At 27.6% G+C, this 19,602-nt stretch overlaps 1 protein-coding gene across 7 annotated transcripts in view; it reads left to right on the top strand.

Moving 5' to 3' along the window:
- Window positions 1–19,602, top strand: part of Slob (Slowpoke binding protein) — a 73,812-nt gene that overhangs the window by 46,013 nt on the left and 8,197 nt on the right. For 3 of the 7 annotated variants that reach the window (XM_067049652.1, XM_014427302.3, XM_067049654.1), the window contains exons 5-9: window positions 4,468–4,574; window positions 5,271–5,362; window positions 6,339–6,464; window positions 7,124–7,200; window positions 8,653–8,718. In XM_067049652.1, the coding sequence (XP_066905753.1) occupies window positions 4,468–4,574; window positions 5,271–5,362; window positions 6,339–6,464; window positions 7,124–7,200; window positions 8,653–8,718 (468 nt within the window). Of the gene's footprint in view, window positions 1–4,467; window positions 4,575–5,270; window positions 5,363–6,338; window positions 6,465–7,123; window positions 7,201–8,652; window positions 8,719–8,975; window positions 11,080–18,483; window positions 18,583–19,602 lie in introns of those variants that run through there. The other 4 variants (XM_067049653.1, XM_014427303.3, XR_010843997.1 and 1 more) reach the window with 3 other exon arrangements.

Genomic DNA, 19,602 nt, shown 5'->3' on the forward strand with positions numbered 1-19,602 from the left:
ATATATATATATAGAGAGAGAGAGAGAGAGAGAGAGAGAGAGAGAGAGAGAGAGAGAGAGAGAGATAGAGAGAGAGAGAGAAATACTTTACTTATTTATCTATGCTGCCTAAATACATTAGGTTGCACTCTCACACAGCATACTTATCAATCCGTTATCGAACATATATACATTACACATACATGGTATACACTATAATATACACAACAGTTTATAGTTGTGTTTTTTTTTGTTTTTTTTAATGTTGTACACTCCTAGTGTGAAACATCATCATCCAATCGATTTCGTCTAAAATCCGGTTGATGCGATCATCCAAAGTTCTGTCAGTACTCAGTACCTAACGATGAATATGAATAAATTTTATATCCAAATAAAATAAATCATGTGATAATTTCCTTATGAGCACGTTTAACAAAGAAACTATTTTTGCTTAAACAATTTGGTGTTAAATTTATTTTCTGAATGAGATCACTTCGGTGTAGGTAAAGGAACAGAACCACGTTGTAACCCGAGAACTGACTACTAAAACTAAGAAATAGGGATTCTCACGGTTTGACAGAAGGACATGTAAACTGCAAAAGCAATACCTGGAACCATTCTCAGGTCAAATACTTAGTGTACAGTACCTGTAGAGGAGCCCAAAATGGGTACTTACTGACCCTTCCATAATTCTTCCTCTGAAGGCTCCAGTGACTTGGTGCCAATTAGTATTATTTTCAGGTCCCTTTCGCCAGATCATCCTAGAAGATCCACTAGGATTAAACTGCAGTTTCCAGGGATCATTTTAACTGGGAGGTTACAAAAACAATGAGTTGTTTACCCTTATTGGGTACAGGTTATTTTTCGGTGGACACCTGGAGCCTGTTTCATAATAAAGTACAAACTAATACTATTAGTCTTGTCGATTTAACTTATAACAATTACACTGACTTGTACAATAGTAACTAGTACTTTAGCAGTTTTTAACTCTTGTAATATCACTAACAGTCCTCCCTATTACGAAAAAAAGTGTTAGTGTAATTACCACGTTGTTTCGATAGTTGTATTTTGAACTAATACTATTAGCTTTCATTATGAAACAGGGCCCTGTAGTCCAGTCGCACAAAGTTTCGTAGGGTTAGCTAGTGTAATATAAATGAGATAGGCAAGTATTTCATTTTAGAACTTAGTAGTTTGAGATAATTGTCTCCACGTGGAAGCTGCTTGGGCTAGTGCACGTTGCATACTGCGATTTATTTTCAGTTTGGAACCATGTTTACGAAATTTAGTAAAAATAGAAATATTTTTGCTATAAAAAATTTGTTTCATAATTTTATTAACACGTCAGACAAATTTTTTTATTCTATAACTAAGCGTAAATTTCAAACAATAAGCTGCCCATGAAATTAAATAAGAATGAATGATTTTTATTATTTTTTGACTAATATACAGTATGATTTTGTATTCCTATTATAGTAGGAGATATACAAAATGTAATGTTTTTAATCACAAAAACACCATGTCTAGTCATGATTAGTGATTATTGATAATAAAGGTAGTAAATGTTTAAATGGATTTTACTGGTGGAAAATACATAAAATTTAAACGGTGAGATTAAAATGAAAAAAATTATCAAGTAGGTGCCGTAAAAAAAGAAAAGGTCCTGTATTTTTTTATCATTGATTTAATAAAAACTTTCTACGTAACTAAGAAAAAAAATTATAACATTTTTTAAGTGAAGAATTTATGGTAAGAGCCTAGTTTAAAGTTTAAAAATCCAATTATGGTTACTAAACTAAAAATTTGTCTGTAAAAAAAAAAAAACTACTTTAAATAAAGTAATATGAAATATATAAAAGAACGTGTAATAAATGAATTTTGATAATGAAAATAAATATGTACAATAATAAATAAGTTGAAAATTCCCTATATCTCATTATTTGAAGTCTTTTAGGAAAGATTTATACCTCCTAAGTTGGAACCGCAAGAGTATAAATTGGGGAAGTTGTGTAGGAGCATTCCTTAGAGTAAAAGGAATTACGAATAAAGTCATAGAGCCTGCAACTATCTAATTACTTGGAGGACACTCTCTCCTCTTAACTTTCCATGATCGATACCCTTTAGTTCTAGGGCTACCGAGTTTATTTAAGTCGTGGGGCTTAAGTAAGCTTAGGGGAGAAATTAGATAATTTGAGTAATTGGGTTTTTGATAGTAATAGTCTGTACTACAACTCATTTCCGGAAATGGTTTTTTACTTTGGAAAAAATAATTTTCCTCTTACCTCCTTAAACTAATTATCATATAATTTTTATTTATCCAGTTTTTATTACTTATAAAAATTTGAGCCAGCTAATTATTTCGGAAAAACAAAATTAAAGGTACATGAGAAAAGAAAATGAGAAAAGCGGAGGAAAATCCGCTTTCAAGTTAGTAGTCCGCTATAAGACCTATCTGATATAGGGTGTTTTTTTAAGCCCGATAGAACTTGAAATTGTAAAAAATAACACAAAAAATTAAATTGTAATCAAAAATTTTTTTTTATTCGAAAGATCAATACGTGACATTAACATTTGAAAATGATTTCGGGCATATGGGCACCGCGGCTGTTCTTGACGAAGCGCATTCTGTAAAATTGTGTTCAGCGATGAGGCGCATTTTTGGCTTAACGGGTTTGTTAATAAGCAAAATTGCCGCATATGGTCGTGCGATTTGACACCTCTCGATTATTTCCTGTGGGGCTACGTGAAGTCACTGGTTTATGCTGATAAACCAGCAACAAATGACGCCTTGGAGGCCGGCATTGTTCGTGTTATTCGTGACATACGGCCAGCAGTGCTCGAAAAAGTGGCCCAAAATTGGACGTCCAGAATGCGCTTCGTCAAGAACAGCCGCGGTGCCCATATGCCCGAAATCATTTTCAAATGTTAATGTCACGTATTGATCTTTCGAATAAAAAAAAAATTTTGATTACAATTTAATTTTTTGTGTTATTTTTTACAATTTCAAGTTCTATCGGGCTTAAAAAAACGCCCTATACTAAAAATACTTATAATTAGATTATAACTAAACGTTACACACATACTTCACCGTGAATACTTATAATTATACTACATTAGTATGTACAAACAAAAAGATTGTTTTCTAATGTACGTTTTATTAGCTTTTCAACACTTTCTACCATTTCGGGTATTTCTTAGTGGCGATTTCGAGTTCAAAACAAACAAATTTTTTTTATTATTTCACCAGAAATTAGTTTAAAAATAAATTTCTGAACAATGATTAATTATTGTATAAATATTTTTATGTAAATACATTTACATATAATTGTTGTTATTAAATTGATTTGTTATTTATGAGGTGACCTTTTTTTCTTATTTGGTAATCCGAATTTTTGCTTATCCGAACCCCCTAGGTTTTAATTAGTTAGGATTAGTGATAGTCCGCAATGGAGTATAGACGGCTCTTCGAAACGTATTTTCTAATTCCTGGAAAACTGGAGACTATCAGTAGAGCAGTTAAGAGAAATAATGGGTGTAGTATTGGAGCAGACCAATAAATAACCTTTGGAGCTGGTTTTGTGAACTATTGCCCCCCCTTTTTTTTGCTGTCACTTGATTTTAATTTAAAAAAAAAAAAGATTATTTTTATGAAAAATATATGTTTAATATTTTAAACAATAAATAATCTTCCTTCAGACTACTGTAAATATGTGAGTGATTTTAAAATAGTCAGTACTTTACAAATTGTTGATAGCATTGAGATATCAACATATTTTATTGTAAAATTTGCATTGCACTTATGATTTTTAAAGAAAAATCAGCCCTGCTCTAATATTTTCTTTCTTTAAATTGTAAGTCCTTATTATGTGCTTACAACAATCAAGCTTTTATTTATTTTTTTTTTATGTATATGCACAGTAGTAAATCATATTCATCTATTCATCCTGAGTTGTATGATAATAAACTCCATTTATGGGGATGCAAAATCGTTAAAAACAGTTAACTCGCCCCCAGTCGATAATAACCCATTTTTTAGAATTCCAGTTTGACCAATGTGTCAATTTACAATTCTTATCTTTGTAATTTGAGAATACATGGAATATTTTGTACTGAAATTTTTCAAAGTTACTAGGTATTACAGCTTAAGTGCCGATATGAGTTAAAAAGCATTATCTAATATCATTTTTTCTATTTGGCCTCTCCGCTTCAATACAAGCAAATCTACTAATAACTATGAAATACTTAATGTAGCTCAGTTAAAAAACTATTTACAGTTTAATTAATTTTGAAATTCTGAGAGCCAGAGAATGAAAATTACTCCTCGTGCTTGTTCATTTAATTCACCTACTGTTTCTAAGTTGGCCTTCATATCATTATTACAAAATATATGGAGTAATATATGATGCTTTACCTTTTGTTCAAAAATCTATTATTGACAATATTATGATAGAATGTATTTATTTTTTACCATTATTTTTTTTGTTGCAGGTTGAGTGGCCTTGAAAATGTTCTGTTTGGTTATACTTCTCGCATCTATCCCATAATTGCTAAAGCTTTTCGTTCTGAATCTTCAGTTGTAGATGTGATTCTCTTTGGTAATTTATGAATTATCTTTTGAATATAGCATAATTTTTTTAAAAACATGTATAAGTTCCATGAACACTGTCAAACTTCCATTGTATTTACTTCATAATACAATTAACCATGTATAAAAATTGAAGTTTAATTTAAATGACTTATTGTGGAAATCCGTGATCATTGTAGATTATAAAACCTTCATCAACATTATATATCCCAGTTTTTAGTGACCTCAACAGATGATCTATTCAATTATATAAACATCAATCAAAATCTAAAAAATATTGAAATATCTTAATTTGAGGATGTAGGTTGTTCTATTCTATAAAGTGACTTTGAACTAAACATGAAAATAAATCTCTCCACTTGATAGCTTGAGCAACCTATGACAGCTTGAATATACAGCAAAGAAAGAAAATAAAGATTTACTAAAGAAAAGCTCTTAGTTCTGATTATATGAATTTAAGGGATTATATAGTCAATGAATACTTGTTTAATTAGTATAATGAGACATAAAATCTGATGTTTAGACATAATAATGATACCGCAGAGCTAAACATTTTATATAAATTGGAAATTAATAGCCCTAAATGCAATTCTTAAACAAATTATTTTTAATTAGTGACATTGTAAATGTTTTATACCAATTATCTTTATATTTTATTCATAAAAATGTATTTAATTTACAGATTAACATTTAATTTAATTTTCAGGTCATGTGCTTTTTGAAATGTGCGCTGGTTATGAACTTACTGTAGCTGTACCCACTCCGGCCAATTTACTTGATATTGTAAATTATCCTCAGGTACATACTTAAAATTTGTAATCATTCTTTATAATATTTAGTTATAATTTTTACTTATTGTTTCTATCAATTGAATCATGAATAAAACATTTTGTAATATTTGATGGAGTAAGTCTAAATAAATTTTATGTATGAATATGTTTTTTTCCTGATTTCCTAAACCATTTTTTACTTTGAGTGGAGATAACGTTGACAATAGACATAAAGAAGAAATTGGTTTGGATACAGTCAATAGAGGACACCTACAATAAGTATAAAACCTCTTTTAATAATGGAAATGCTTCAATCTAAGTTGTAAAGTCTTTATCAGTGCTTAGCAAAATAATATATACATATATATATAAAGTTATGATGAGTCGAGGGTAAAACTTTTAAAAAAAGGTAAAGTAGGACACAAAATGAAACACACAAGTTCAACTAAGATCCTGACTTATTCTACTTCTTAATCTTTTATATATTTTATTTAAATATTATTTATATTATAGATGTTTATAAATATTATAGTTATATTATAAATAACTATTATATATATAATTATAAATGAGTAATATTGTAAATATTTATTTATATTATAATTCTGGTTGACAGAGGGAGTTTTAGTACTAAGACTCATAATACCTATTTTCTGAATATAACTCTTCCATGCCAGTTTACAATGTCCAAAAGATCGTAACCAGAGCTTATGATTCTGCTGATAATGACAACCTTATAACAGAGGGGATTCCTTAACTTAACCTGTCTACTTTTTTATCCTCCCCATTGTGGAGATGTGCCTCTGTTATAATATTATTTAACATTAAAATAAGAAGTATTATAATCATGAGTATCAAGAGAAAAACAAAAGATTGATTCAATGAGGCCCAGTCTCCATCAAACTTGATAATTCTATTATTTTAATGAATTAATCTACTAAATATATAAAATAGAGTTTTTTTTTAAATTTATGTGTTAACTTATTTAATATTTTTTACAACAGGTAGTTGAAGTTTTGGAGTTTATATTCAACAACCCCAAACAAAGGGTTCCGTCCATAGAAGAGCTTCTCCTATGTGAATTTTTCAGGAATATTGATTTAAGAGAAATGAGAGCTACTTCTTTGCCAGTGAGTTTACTTTTTATGAAATTATATTTATTTACTATATCATCAGTTTAGAAGTAAATGTAATCAAGTGATATTTTTGCGAAGGTAATATTTTTTACAATAAACCTGTGCCTGAACGAAAGTTAAGTTAAGTTAAGTTATTTAGCAAAACCCCTCATATTCACGTAAATGTTACTATGAGAGATATTGGAATAGCTTAGGATCTTAAAGTTCAGAATTATGAGAGCATTATGGAAAAACAAATTTATTTACAAATTACGATAACTTACTTTTTTTTATAATTTTGTAAATTACTTGATTTTTTCTTAAACAAAAGAATAAGATTTTTAGCTATTTTGAATACAAGCCTAACTAATTGAATGATGGGGAAAGGGAATTCATTTAATATGACTTGAGCCTAAAAAACAATTTGGAATAAAAATAAATATAGCAAATAAATAATATTCTATGTTTCAGTTTTCTACTGCTGTTAGCCTATTATATCATTATCATATCAATAATTTTATTTAAAAAAAAACTTATTCAATAAAAAGTATACTGAAAATTTATACATGGGTAAAGTAGAAATGGTATATACTTTTTTTATCACTCTTTAATGAGATTAATTTCATTATGTAAAAGTAAATAAATGATATTTTATTAAAAATGTGTATGTCCAGCAGGTGTATCATGCCCATTTGACAGCTTCTACTCTTGCTTTACTCACAGAAGTCAAGAGACAGCAGAAAACTAGAAGGTATTCATAATTAATATAGTATTACCAATCATTCTTTTATCATATATTAATAGTATCCTTATTTGTTTTACTTTGTTATAATAAGCTTGTTCGTTCCACGGCAAGGAGGAGGGAGGCTAAAGGCAGACCTTTATCCTCCCAATATTACCACTCAGAAAAAATAAATATGGCTACATTTACCTACTTCTGCTTATACATTCAACTGGGATTACTCATTAATCATTTGCTGGAAGGGAAATCGATGATTGTTGATAGAATCAATTATTTATGCCAACAAAATTATATTTTAAATAGTTCGAGACAGGGTTTACCTTTTTTTATTTTCCTCCTACTTGGCCATTTCTGGCATACAAGGTTGTTATCTAATATAATTTTGATTCTAGTCAGGGTGGGAGGGTTTGCATTCATTCCATGGGTCCACCATAAAATAAATTTCAAGCTGACTATGCTTCTGACTCGAGGTTGCTAAGGTGACACTAAAATACTTTTGGTCACTATGGCTTCAAGATACTGTAATAATTAATCTTACCATATCTTCTTAATGGATGACACAATCTTGGTCTTTTTTAGGATTATTACAAAATATTTGGTCACCCTGATACTATATTGTAAAAGGCTATATTACTTTAATCCTTTTCCTTTCTGCAACTTTTGGTCTTAAGCCCTACCTTTGGTATATGATAAACCTGTAAGAACCTTTGGCTTCATAATCTTGCAAATGTTAGTTTACATCAAACACTAGCTGACTATCTATATTGTCTTCATTTAAAAAAAACTTCCCTGAAGCAGACATCTACTCAGATACTTTCCAAGCTTGACTCTGCTCTACTTTTAACTAATCTACAAGTCTAGATAGAACTGATCATTGTTCTGGAAAATTAGTTTTATGTTTTAACTTAAATCATAAAGATATTTCTCTGGAAATGCAGTTTTATTTTTGGGAGCTGGAAATCCCGTGAAATGTAGCTACAAGTTCTTAAATTGAAAAAATGTAATAAAATCAATGATTTAGTTTCAGAATATGACAAAAAAATTTAATTAAGAAATATTGGTTCAGAATCTTAATTATTTCACTATTTCTCTTAAATTGTTTCGTATTTAATTCACTTCAAACTATTGAATAAATGGACAGTAAGATATAAATTAGAAAAAGTGTGGAGAAAGATATGGATAGAAGGAAAAAAAAAGAATGGAATTAAGTAAAAAATATATATAACATGAACAACTGTTCTTCCATTGTGTTTTAGTTTGATTTACCAAATATTTAATAATGAAAAATATTTAGATAAGTGAAAGTATAAAAGATATGAGTATTTTATTTGTTAGTGAATTTGTAGATAAGTTATAAAATTTGCAATATATATTTATGTGTATCCAGAAAAAGTTATATGCAGTGTTAATAAATTATTTTTTTCTCTATTCTTGTTAATCAAGTTCTAATTTCAATTACAGGGGAAGGAGATCACACTCTACTTCAACCGACAATACCTCACCTGCTCCATCCCACAGGGAACACAGGTAAGGTTGACGTTAATGATTTTTTGGTTTTGATTTTGTAATCTTAGCTAATAATTCGTGTTCTATTTCTGCTTAACTGAAATGCACTCACAGCACTAATTTTTAACACTGCTTTCGAACTTGCAAATGTTAGGGAACGAACACACACAAGAAATATCACACCGCGTTGAGCACTCTCTCAGAGAAAAAAAAAAGAAATATGTATTTTCTTTACTATTGAATAGACTAAAATGGGTTTTCGTTTTATCTGCTTCCAGATATAATGAAGCAGGCTGTTTGGATGATAGACTAAATGAGGGATTTGATTCTAGAGGAGCTTCTAAATTTGAGTGGGAAACAAGAGTTTGAGCAACTTTATTACACACAATTTTATTTTTTACTTATAATATTCGATTCTTTCTCTAAATTGCTTTAATCATATACGAACAGCAGTTAAAAATTGTACTCTGCCACATTTTAAATACATTACATTTATTTATTAATTTTTGAAAATTGAAAACAATAAACCTTACAAATAAAATGTACTCTACACTAGATAAGTATAGAGTATAGAAGACATAATTATGTACAATAAAAGAATAAAGTGAATAAAAACTAAGAATAAATATTTTAGTCTTTTGGTTGGAATCTGTTTCCAACCCCTCATGTGTTCAAATGTCAAGTGACCTAATATAAAGAGAATTTGATACTACAATGCTCAGCAAAATTAGTGCTTAAGTTTGTACTTAGTGGATATTCAATTAACGTAATCTGGGATGAAACTATTTTTCAGAATCCACGTATATTTTATTAATTTTAAACTTTTAAAGTTTTTTCTTTGTCTTATGTTCTGATTGTGTTTAGAATGTGAATTATATTCAAGGTAATGGATAAATCTTAAAATTTATATGAAACTTATTATTGTTATTATGAGTATAAACCTTTATATACATATATTTTTAGAACTGTTTCAGTCAGTAAATCAGCAAAACTATTTGTGCATTATGATCAACTTATTTGATACTAACATAATATTTTAGTCTTTATAGGCATGATTGGCCGATATTTTTATTTTAAAGATATGTTCTTCAAAGAAATGTTATATTTTTCATCCTATTAAATAATTATTTCACAAAACTACAAATTAGAAATAAACTCTAAGCTTGAACTTAAGTAAAAAAAAAATTATCCTCATATTCCTTCATGAAATAAAAACAAAACCTTCTTATATAAAATAATAATCATTTGAGAGAAGATAAGTTTGTGGTTTCAGATCTTCTGTCACCTCACATAATGAGGTGGATGTTGATAAGGGTAATCATTGTGAATATTTTTTGTTTATCATCACAATGAAAAGATAGTCCTTCTTGCTCTACAGTAGTTTCTCGTTAATGATCACTTCATATTGAATCATTAATTAAATTTAATTTAATTTGTTGATATTATCAATAAATTTTGTTAATTGTTTTGATTGAATTTAGGAATAGGAAATTGATATTTCAAAATACAAACATATAGAATCGAGCTATTTATTATTTACCAAAAATGAAATTTATTTGGATAAGCTATTACTTTATTTAGTGCGTTAATTTCAAGAAGAATATAATTTTAAGAAGAATAACATAATTTTTAAGAATTTCTAGTTTTTAAAAAACAATGAGTAAATTAATAATCAATAGATTAATATTGTTATATATCTGTTTAAATAATATCAATTTATAATTTTACTAACAAGTTAAAACTATTTTTTTAAATAAATATTTCATTACTTGAATAAGATTTCAAAATCTGATTTTCTAATTTTGCTTCTAATATCTGGGTATCTGATTCAGAGATTTACTGAAATCCTTTGAAGCCAGATAATGTGCAATCCATATTCAATTTTCAGTCCTAGTTTAGGATCACCTCTTGTATTATAATTAAGACAATTTTTGTTTAAGGCTTATTTTAGTTATTTATTTTTTACAAAGCTACATAAGTTATCTCTTTTGAATAACCACTAAATAATAAAAGACTGGTTAGGCTATAATTTTGCTGATTGGTGTAGTACAATAGACTTACATAATATAATATAGAGCACTACCGTATTTTTAAACTGTACCTATACAAAATAAATAGCTCATGTATTCATTATAGTAATGATACATATCTTGTATAGATTATATTTTTATGATATTTAAGATATAAATGTTGCTATTAAAAAAATTTATGAATATTGCGCAAATATATATATATACAAGTAATTAATATTTGTTAAATGTAAATTATATATATATTAAATATTTATATCATAATAGCTTTTATTTGTATACCTGTATTGTAAAATTTACTGTTTTATAAATTTGTATATTTTAGCAGTTAATTGTGAAATGTATTTATAAATCTACAATTAAAGGATAGTTAAATATTTTAATTTTTTTTTTTATTAATTTGATATGAAAGTAACCCAACAAAGTATTTCAAATGTAGAAGCGCTGTTGTTTAGTAATTTATTTTTATCTTATTTAGTGTGTAAAGGAATAAAATGAATAGGCGAAATAGGGTAGGCAGTAACGTTCGAAATAGCGATCATTATTTAAAAGCTGATAAATTAAAAAAAAAAAAAATGCAGCAGAATTCTAGTATTAGGGTTAGTATGTGCGTAGCAGATGAGAGATTAGCTAAAAGATAAATACACACACAGTTTAACTATTAGAAAGCTTTTTTTCCTAGTGCTTCTTGATTTAAATAGTTGATAGTTTTAGCTAAAATAAATAGTGCTACTGTTAGTGAAGGAATTGAATTGCCAATCACTGTAGAGTTTAATGTTTTATCTTTCTTTGTTTTTTCTTGTGTTTTCCATGAAAAACCTGCATGTTAAAATCATCTGACTATGCTTGCATTTGTAATGGATTTCTTTTAAATTATTAAATAATATGGAGCTCATGGTAAAAAAATTCTTAAAGGATCATTTTTTTCGCATGGAAAATAAATGATTTTAGCATGGTATTAAATAAGAGAGAAATAATATAGAACAGAAGTCAATTAAAATGTGCCATTAACATAAAATTTTAAAAATACAAAAAGGAGAAGGAAAAATAACCACAACCCTTTAGCTATGCATGTTTAACGCTCTTTTTCTGCACCAGCCGCAGTACTGATGATGATTGGGAGATATGGTGTGCATGAAGGTAAAATATAATTTGTACATTTATTACATGATGAGTTAAGGAAAACTATAAGATAATTCATTGTATTTCTATATTACATTAATAATATTATTTTCTTCTTTTACAATAATATTATTAGTATCTGATCGAAATATTTTTAATTTTATAGGAAAAAGTGTGCATCTATAAAAATAATTGTATTCAATTTTATTAAACTATTAAAAAATCATTGACAAATATATTTTATTCTAAAATTGTATCAAATATTTAAGTTACTAAATCCAGTATAAAAGTAAAATTGTATGTGCAGATTTGTATTAGAAGAGAAGACCCAGTGGTTCAAAGATCCTCCTAGGATTTTCCAATAAAGAGTTAATTCTTTAAAATTTTTAAAGCATATTTTTTCTCATAAAAAATAAGTTATTTTAGCTTGATAAAAATCAGAGAAAATAACTAACATAGAGCAGAACATTAAATTTTAAAAATTAAAAAAGGAGAAGGAAAAATAATCACAACTCTTTAACTATGACAGAGATGGGACAGATTCATTCAAACTCAGAATAACTGGGTTGCTATAAATTCAGAAGAAGCAGACTGATGTCAGGAAATGAAATCATCTCCAAAGAACCAACAAAGTAGTAGTTAATCAGTAAAAGTTTTTGCTATAGCAGTTAGAACTATAGAGATGTTAGACCTGGAATTTTTATTCTAATTGAATATTATCATTCTTAAGTGGCTGTTTTCATTTAACATCCTTTTTGCACCTGTGCATTTCTGTTCAATTCTTAGTTTTTTCCTCATAATTATGCCTTTTTTCTGTTATATCTCATTCTTCAACTATTTTTATTTTTACTTACCTATATATAATATATAGTATGGGAAAGTATTGTGATTGTCCAAAATTTTGAATTCTTTTTTTCACAGAAATATACATTTTGAGGTCCCCCGAGTCCATATAAGCTACTGTTGTGGAAAACTAAGCGGCTCAGATTACATGTATCTGAGTTTTAAAAATAAGAGTTGAGAGCAGTAAATGGTGATGATAGCTTTTAAAGTGACCTTTGCAGAAAAAAAGTGTAGAAATAAACAATAAATGATAGAGCTTCAAATTGCAGGTTTACTATAAGCTTCTTTTTTTCATTCATGACAGTTTTTTGTTTACAGATGGGGTTACTAACTTCTTTCTGCACAAATAAGAAAATTTAGATTTATTCTTTCTATTCATTATTAAATAGACTCTTAGGTAAGACTCTCAGAGTCTAACCACATACGCCACTGAGCTCACTTAGATTTCCGATCTCCTACAAGTAGCCCTGATGAAGGCTGGAAATTCTGACTGAAACGTTGACAATCTTTAATAAGTTTTTTAAACTTATTTGGGTTATTTTCTGACCACATCCCCAACCATCTTCTCCTTGTATATAAAATAGACATTTACTCTCATAAGAGAAAATTTAACCTACCTGATAAGAGCTCAACATTCCCACTATGTTCATCCTACATATAGTTGATCAAAATTTATTATATAAGCACTTTTTGAAAATTTGAGAACTTCTTTTCCATTTTGATAATCAATAATGCACAAATTGGGGCTTATTGAGAAATTAAATGAGTTCCATAAGCATCAGTATAGTATAAGATAAACTCCATCAGTTAATAATAATACAGTATGCTACACTTTTTCCTCATTTTTTACTTGAAAGTCATCAAATTATTTTAGATATCAACAGCTTACTTCACAGTGGTACTAAGTACATTTCCGTTAACTTTACAAAACATACAATTAAAGGTTTTTTGTTTCATAAAAATTGATGGAAAAATTGTGATTTTCCATAAAAGGGAGAACCTTTAATTATTTTTTTCTTAAAGCTTGTGAAAATGTACTTAGCACCACTATGAAGTAAGTCATTGATATATTTTTACGTTTTTTTATTTAGAAATAGCTTTGAAAATTCCTAATTTAATAAATCATAATATTTCAATATTTAATTAATTTACACACACAAAAAAAAAAAAAAAGAAAGTTGAATGATTGTTATATATATATATTTCATATACATTCAACTTTTTGTTATTACTACCATTATTTATAAAAGGGCTTTCCTAGCCTACTTAGTTATAGGAAAGTACAACAGGACTATAGAAACCAACTAGGACATACAAGCCACCTCTATAGTTGCTGAGAAGTAGCCAAACTTTATTTTTGAGATTGCAAATATAAGGTGTCTTTCGGTCCTCAAAAACCTGGAAAAGTCAGGGAATTTTTTGATCCTGGAAGAGTCAGGAAATTTTACAAGCTAAGAGATGTAAATGAGACTTTTTTGTCATAAATCAGACTATTTGCCATGATAATTTTATATAATGGTGATGTACGCACATATATCAGTATTATATGACATATCATACATATTACAGTGTGTTTATCGATAATTTTACAAGAGCTAATTTAGTTGGTGATTTAATTCTACCCATGTGTTTAATTTAGGTAAAAAAAAAAAATTTTGGTAGACACCCTGAAATTAATATTGTTGAGTATTGATTTTCTTTTTATATTTGGTTGATCAAGCTGGAAAATAAATATTTTGAGAGTTTAGTTTTCTGTACAATGAGAGCTCAATAGACCACAATTTAGAATAATATGCTTTGTTTTTAAAAATTATTATTCCCATTTTTTTTTAGTAATTTTCATCAAATTTATGAATGATATTTCTTGACAAACTGTTGAAAACTGGTTTATCTGTTAAATATTCTTACTTAAAGTTATTAGTTAATAATTATTTGATTGGTTTTAAATTATACTGTTGTTATTTATATTTCTATGGTGATTTCTTGGCTGATTAGTAATAATAATTCTAAATAACAAGTTTTATAATTTTATCATACCTTATGATAAAAATTTTTAAAATAAAGCTGCCAAATATACACATTTTCTCTACTCTATTTGATATGTTTTTTTCTTGTTTTGATTTATACCTGAAAAGAGCTAATATAGAGTTTCTAAGAGGTATAGAGTGGATTAGGTTTTTGGGTCCAATATCAAATCATTTTCACTCAAGATATTGCCAAAGCTTTTTCCAACTTCTTTTTTTAGGCGATAACAACAACTTCTTTTCTTAGCTACAAACGGCCTCTGTTTCCCAACAACTAGCTATACAATAAAAGTTGTATGGATTTCATGAAATATTTCTAAGCTCTATAGTTTTCATAATTTTCAATATTCTTGTCTCAACCCATTTCTAAAATTAACTGTCGTGTGAATTGTGGTGTGAAGGATCTACTGTTCTTATAAACTTCCACACCATTTTTTATAAAACAGTATATTGTTGAAAACTGTACAGAATTTGAAGAGTTTGAAAATATATATATTGAGCTAAGACACAAGCAGTTGAAATATGATTCGATCATAAATATAACAATAACTTGATGAAATCAACACATGTTTGACAAACTTTACTAATTTTGTTTGTTTTTTTAACTAGACTCTGATTTTATTTTTATGATCAACACTAGATTTATTTAAAATTTATAGATTTTTTTTTCTTTGCAAATAGATAAATTAAATTAATGAAAACTGAATTACGGTGTATACTTTTACAGATATACCAATAATATTGACATTCAATTAATGTATGTATGCATATGTTAATGATTTTACTGGTTGTAATTAAATTTCGGCTTGTTTAACTTCTGAGGGTCACATTTGATCTTGGGAATAGCTTTGAATTGTTTTCAAAGATACTGTTCATACTTATATTTTTTGAATAACATTAAATATATTCCTTTCCTTTATAATTTTTTTTTTTAAGATTCAATTTCATTTCAAGTCAATGAATAAAAATTTGTAGTATTTTTTAATCAAACAAGAATACCAAAATAATTAAATTTAAGTTTATTGAGAGAATTACTTAAGGCAATAAAGTTTAAAATATTAGTTTATTTTATTGACCTTTTCTGCCGAATTTTTAGATGTTTTTGAAAATTTAAGTTGTAATGCCTAAAAATTAAAAATAAAAATATAAATAAAATAACTTTAAATAAATGATAGTTGGAATACAAAATATTTTAAGAAGCAAGTATGTAGTGACTCTGATCAATTTTTTTTTTTAACCAATTGGCTGTTTGATTCATGTTGTTGCTTATGTGGGGCTGTATTGAACGTAATTGTTGCTTTTTTTAATCACTTAAATTATTATCAACTAATATTACCTGTTATATAAATTATTTATATTTCATTTTATGAAGTAGACTTCCAATAATTTGTGATTTATGGTATTTTTACGTGCATTAATTTTTGTTATCAAAAATTATCTTAAATAAGATAAAATGTGGTTTTAATTTATTAAAAAATTGATACGATTATTTTAGTATCCATATACAAATACTTAAGGAAATGAATAACTAAGATCTGTTTGTTATTTATTTGCATATCAAATATTGTATTATTGTAAACAAATTTTCAAATTATATGAATTCGCCTATATCATATCTTGCCATAAAGGCTCATCTGGTCCTTTGTAGGTCCTCCAAATGAGGATTAAGGATAATCTTGACAGATTGGCATAATGTAGGAGGATACTATTTGGAATTGACCTACACTGGATGAAAAACCTTAAAAGAATTACAATAAGGAAATATTCCCTGTACCACGACAAAATTTTTTTTTAGACTTTGTTTCAATACTTCTTACAGAGTAAGAAGGAGGAAGCTTTTGCGCCAAATTACAGGATCTTGAAAAAGACATTGAACCTCTTTGCCCCATTTAAAATGTTCCACCATGTACCTGAGAACAATTTGTCTTCTTTTCATGAAACAACGGAATGCCTATATTACAAAACATTCATTCACAGACAAAAATAGGCTGTCAGTCCAGCTCAGTTTAAACTTGGGCTCCTGTAAATTGCATGAGGCTTGAGCCTCCTGATGAGTGAAGTCTTGTGAGAACAGTGATCATAAATAATGGTGATCTTCTTGAACAATTTAGAATAGATGTTGCTCAAAAATTGAGACACCAAATTTGTTATGTCTAGGGTCATAGCTGTTATATCTTAAGAGTTGAAAATTCCTTGATTGACAGTAGTAATAATTCTTCATGCCAATCTACTTTTTTTAATCTCGAAATAAATCTACCTCTTAAAATATTCCTTACTGTTCTATTTTGGAATAGCTGTAATCATGTTTTCATTATTCTAGCTTATGGAAAATAACATAGCACAGCTAGAATAATCATGTTTTAGAACAAATACATCTCAAGATATCATATGGTTTTATCTATTTTTATTTCCTCTTTTTCGTACCCTTCATTAAGAAAAATAACATTAGTTCACACATACATAATACATGAAATGTATCATGTATACTTAAGTGTGTCTTCTCCCTTTGATCGCCTTGTGGCATTATAAGGTGTTGATATGAGTCCAGTTAAGGTAGTATGTAGCCTATGGCTAACACCATGAAATTAACCATGCTCACATAATGTAAATAAAAAAAGAAAGAAAAAAAAATTATCGGGAGTCTGCTCTGATTCATACTATACCATAATAAACAACCAATATCATATGATTTTTTTTATTCATAATGCAAATAGTTGCTAATAGTCATTCATTGCATGTTTTTCAACTTCCTGGTTAAAAATAAATCAAATTTATTACTATACTTGAATTAATTATTTTATTAAAACTATTATTGATTAATTTTTCCAAAAACGTTTTGTATTAAAATTTCAAATGATGAAAAAAGGTTTATCTCTACTATTCATTATAATTTTTCTCTTTTTAAGTCAAAATTGTACTAGCAAATATTTGAAGAAAATAGTGAAGGGTGTGGTCAAAAAGGAAAAAAACAAATAGTTTTCAGCTATTTATTTGCCGAAATTTCACCTCACTTTGCCAAGCTTCACTAGGGCTAAAAAGAATATAGAACAACTAAAAATACGTTGACAATGTTAGATAATAATATGACAATAAAGTAGACTAAGGTGGGATTAAAAATTGTGTAAATATAAGTGATAAATTATATAAAAATGAAAAAAAGAAAGAAAAATAAGATGAACAACAATAATTATATATAAAAAAGAAATAACATAGAGTATTAGATTTGAAAGGAACAGGAGACGTAATAACACTTAAAAACAGAAAAGTAGATATAAGAGAAATCAAAACAAAAATTGTACACGCTGAGAGACGGAAAACTAAGAAAATAAGATGAAAAATAAAGGTCAAGAAAGAATAAATAAATAAAGAACAAATCAGAACCACCCACTTGTCATGTTCAAAGAAAGAAAACGATACAGGATAGATACAGAGTGGGGAGGAGATGATGGTTAAAGAGGTAACATATGAGTGAAATACAAGAAAAAAGATTTTAGGATGAAGTTGAAGCCCTGAAAAGTGGAATGAAACATCGGCAAATAAATAGTTGAAAACTATTTTTGTTCCTTTTTGACCACATCCCCGACCATCTCATTCACATTCAGTTACGGTCAATCATTTTTATATATAGTAAATATTTATTTTTCTAATTTTTTGTTTTCTACATTATACTTATTGATTAAATTTTTAGGGTTCGGTTATTCAGCTATAGCTTAACCATATATTCTATATAGATTTATTAATTCATATATTTGAAATTGAAATTGCAGAAAATAATCAACAAGCCAGATTTCTCTACAATGTATTTGTTACCAGCTTTTTGTACAACAAAACCGGAGATAACCATCCTGAATGACTTCTGTCTTATTGTAGGTAGTGTTTTAACATAAGTAATTTAGTATACAGTACGTAATGGCTTAAAATGTAAATTATATTTTATCATTAAATTTATGATAAGACCTATTCATTGTTAATACAATTTTTTTTGTCTCTGTTAATGTAATATCCCACATGCAAAGTAATTTTTTAATCATTTTATCTCTTAAAAATAATTTCAAGTAGAATCATCCTAAATTGCTTACAATTAAAAACACATCATCAAACCTTAAATACTTTCTTAGCATTTCAACATTTGATTAAGCTGAACTAATTTTGAAACATGTTAAATAAATATGGGTTTATCAAAACTTACTTGTTGTTGAATTGTCACAGTATGCAGTTTTATTACAATAAGCTCGAGCTGACTAGATTTACAACAAAAAAACCCCAGCATTTTCTACTGTTAACCTTGCTTCCATTTCACCTGGATATCGTAAACCGCCAGATACTTAAACTTATCTATGTATCATATATCAAATTTTTCTTAGGCTACATGGATTCATCAGAAAAAAAGTTTAACATTTTTGTTCATAAATCCAGTGTTGATCATAAAATATTATTATATTTAAAATAATGATTATATAAAACATTGCACCATTTTATTAATTAGGTTACCTTCCAGAATTATGATTTAAACAAAAAATTACTCAATGTTAAATTTTGGAATTTATCTAGATGAAATTGTATTATATCCATTTCAGGAAAAAATCAAATCTAATCAAAATTCATTTTGCAGCAAACAACCAACTTCAAAGCTCTATATATATCATTGACAAAAAGCACTATACAAAATCTTCAAATTTAAATTCCTACCAAAAATAATTCGTAATGCCTTTCCAAAACTAATCAAGTCAGAAAATCAAAAAAATACATTGGAGCTCCTCATGTATAAGTATTTGTTGCTTGTTTTCATATTTCGTTGACTTTGATTGAGAAATGCATTTGATATAAACTACTTTTAATTAAATTGAATTTCTTATAGTGACACACATACACACATGATATATATA

Source organism: Halyomorpha halys, unplaced genomic scaffold, assembly GCF_000696795.3.
Source record: "Halyomorpha halys isolate HHAL.00 unplaced genomic scaffold, Hhal_1.1 Scaffold629.1, whole genome shotgun sequence".
Lineage (NCBI taxonomy): Eukaryota > Metazoa > Arthropoda > Insecta > Hemiptera > Pentatomidae > Halyomorpha > Halyomorpha halys.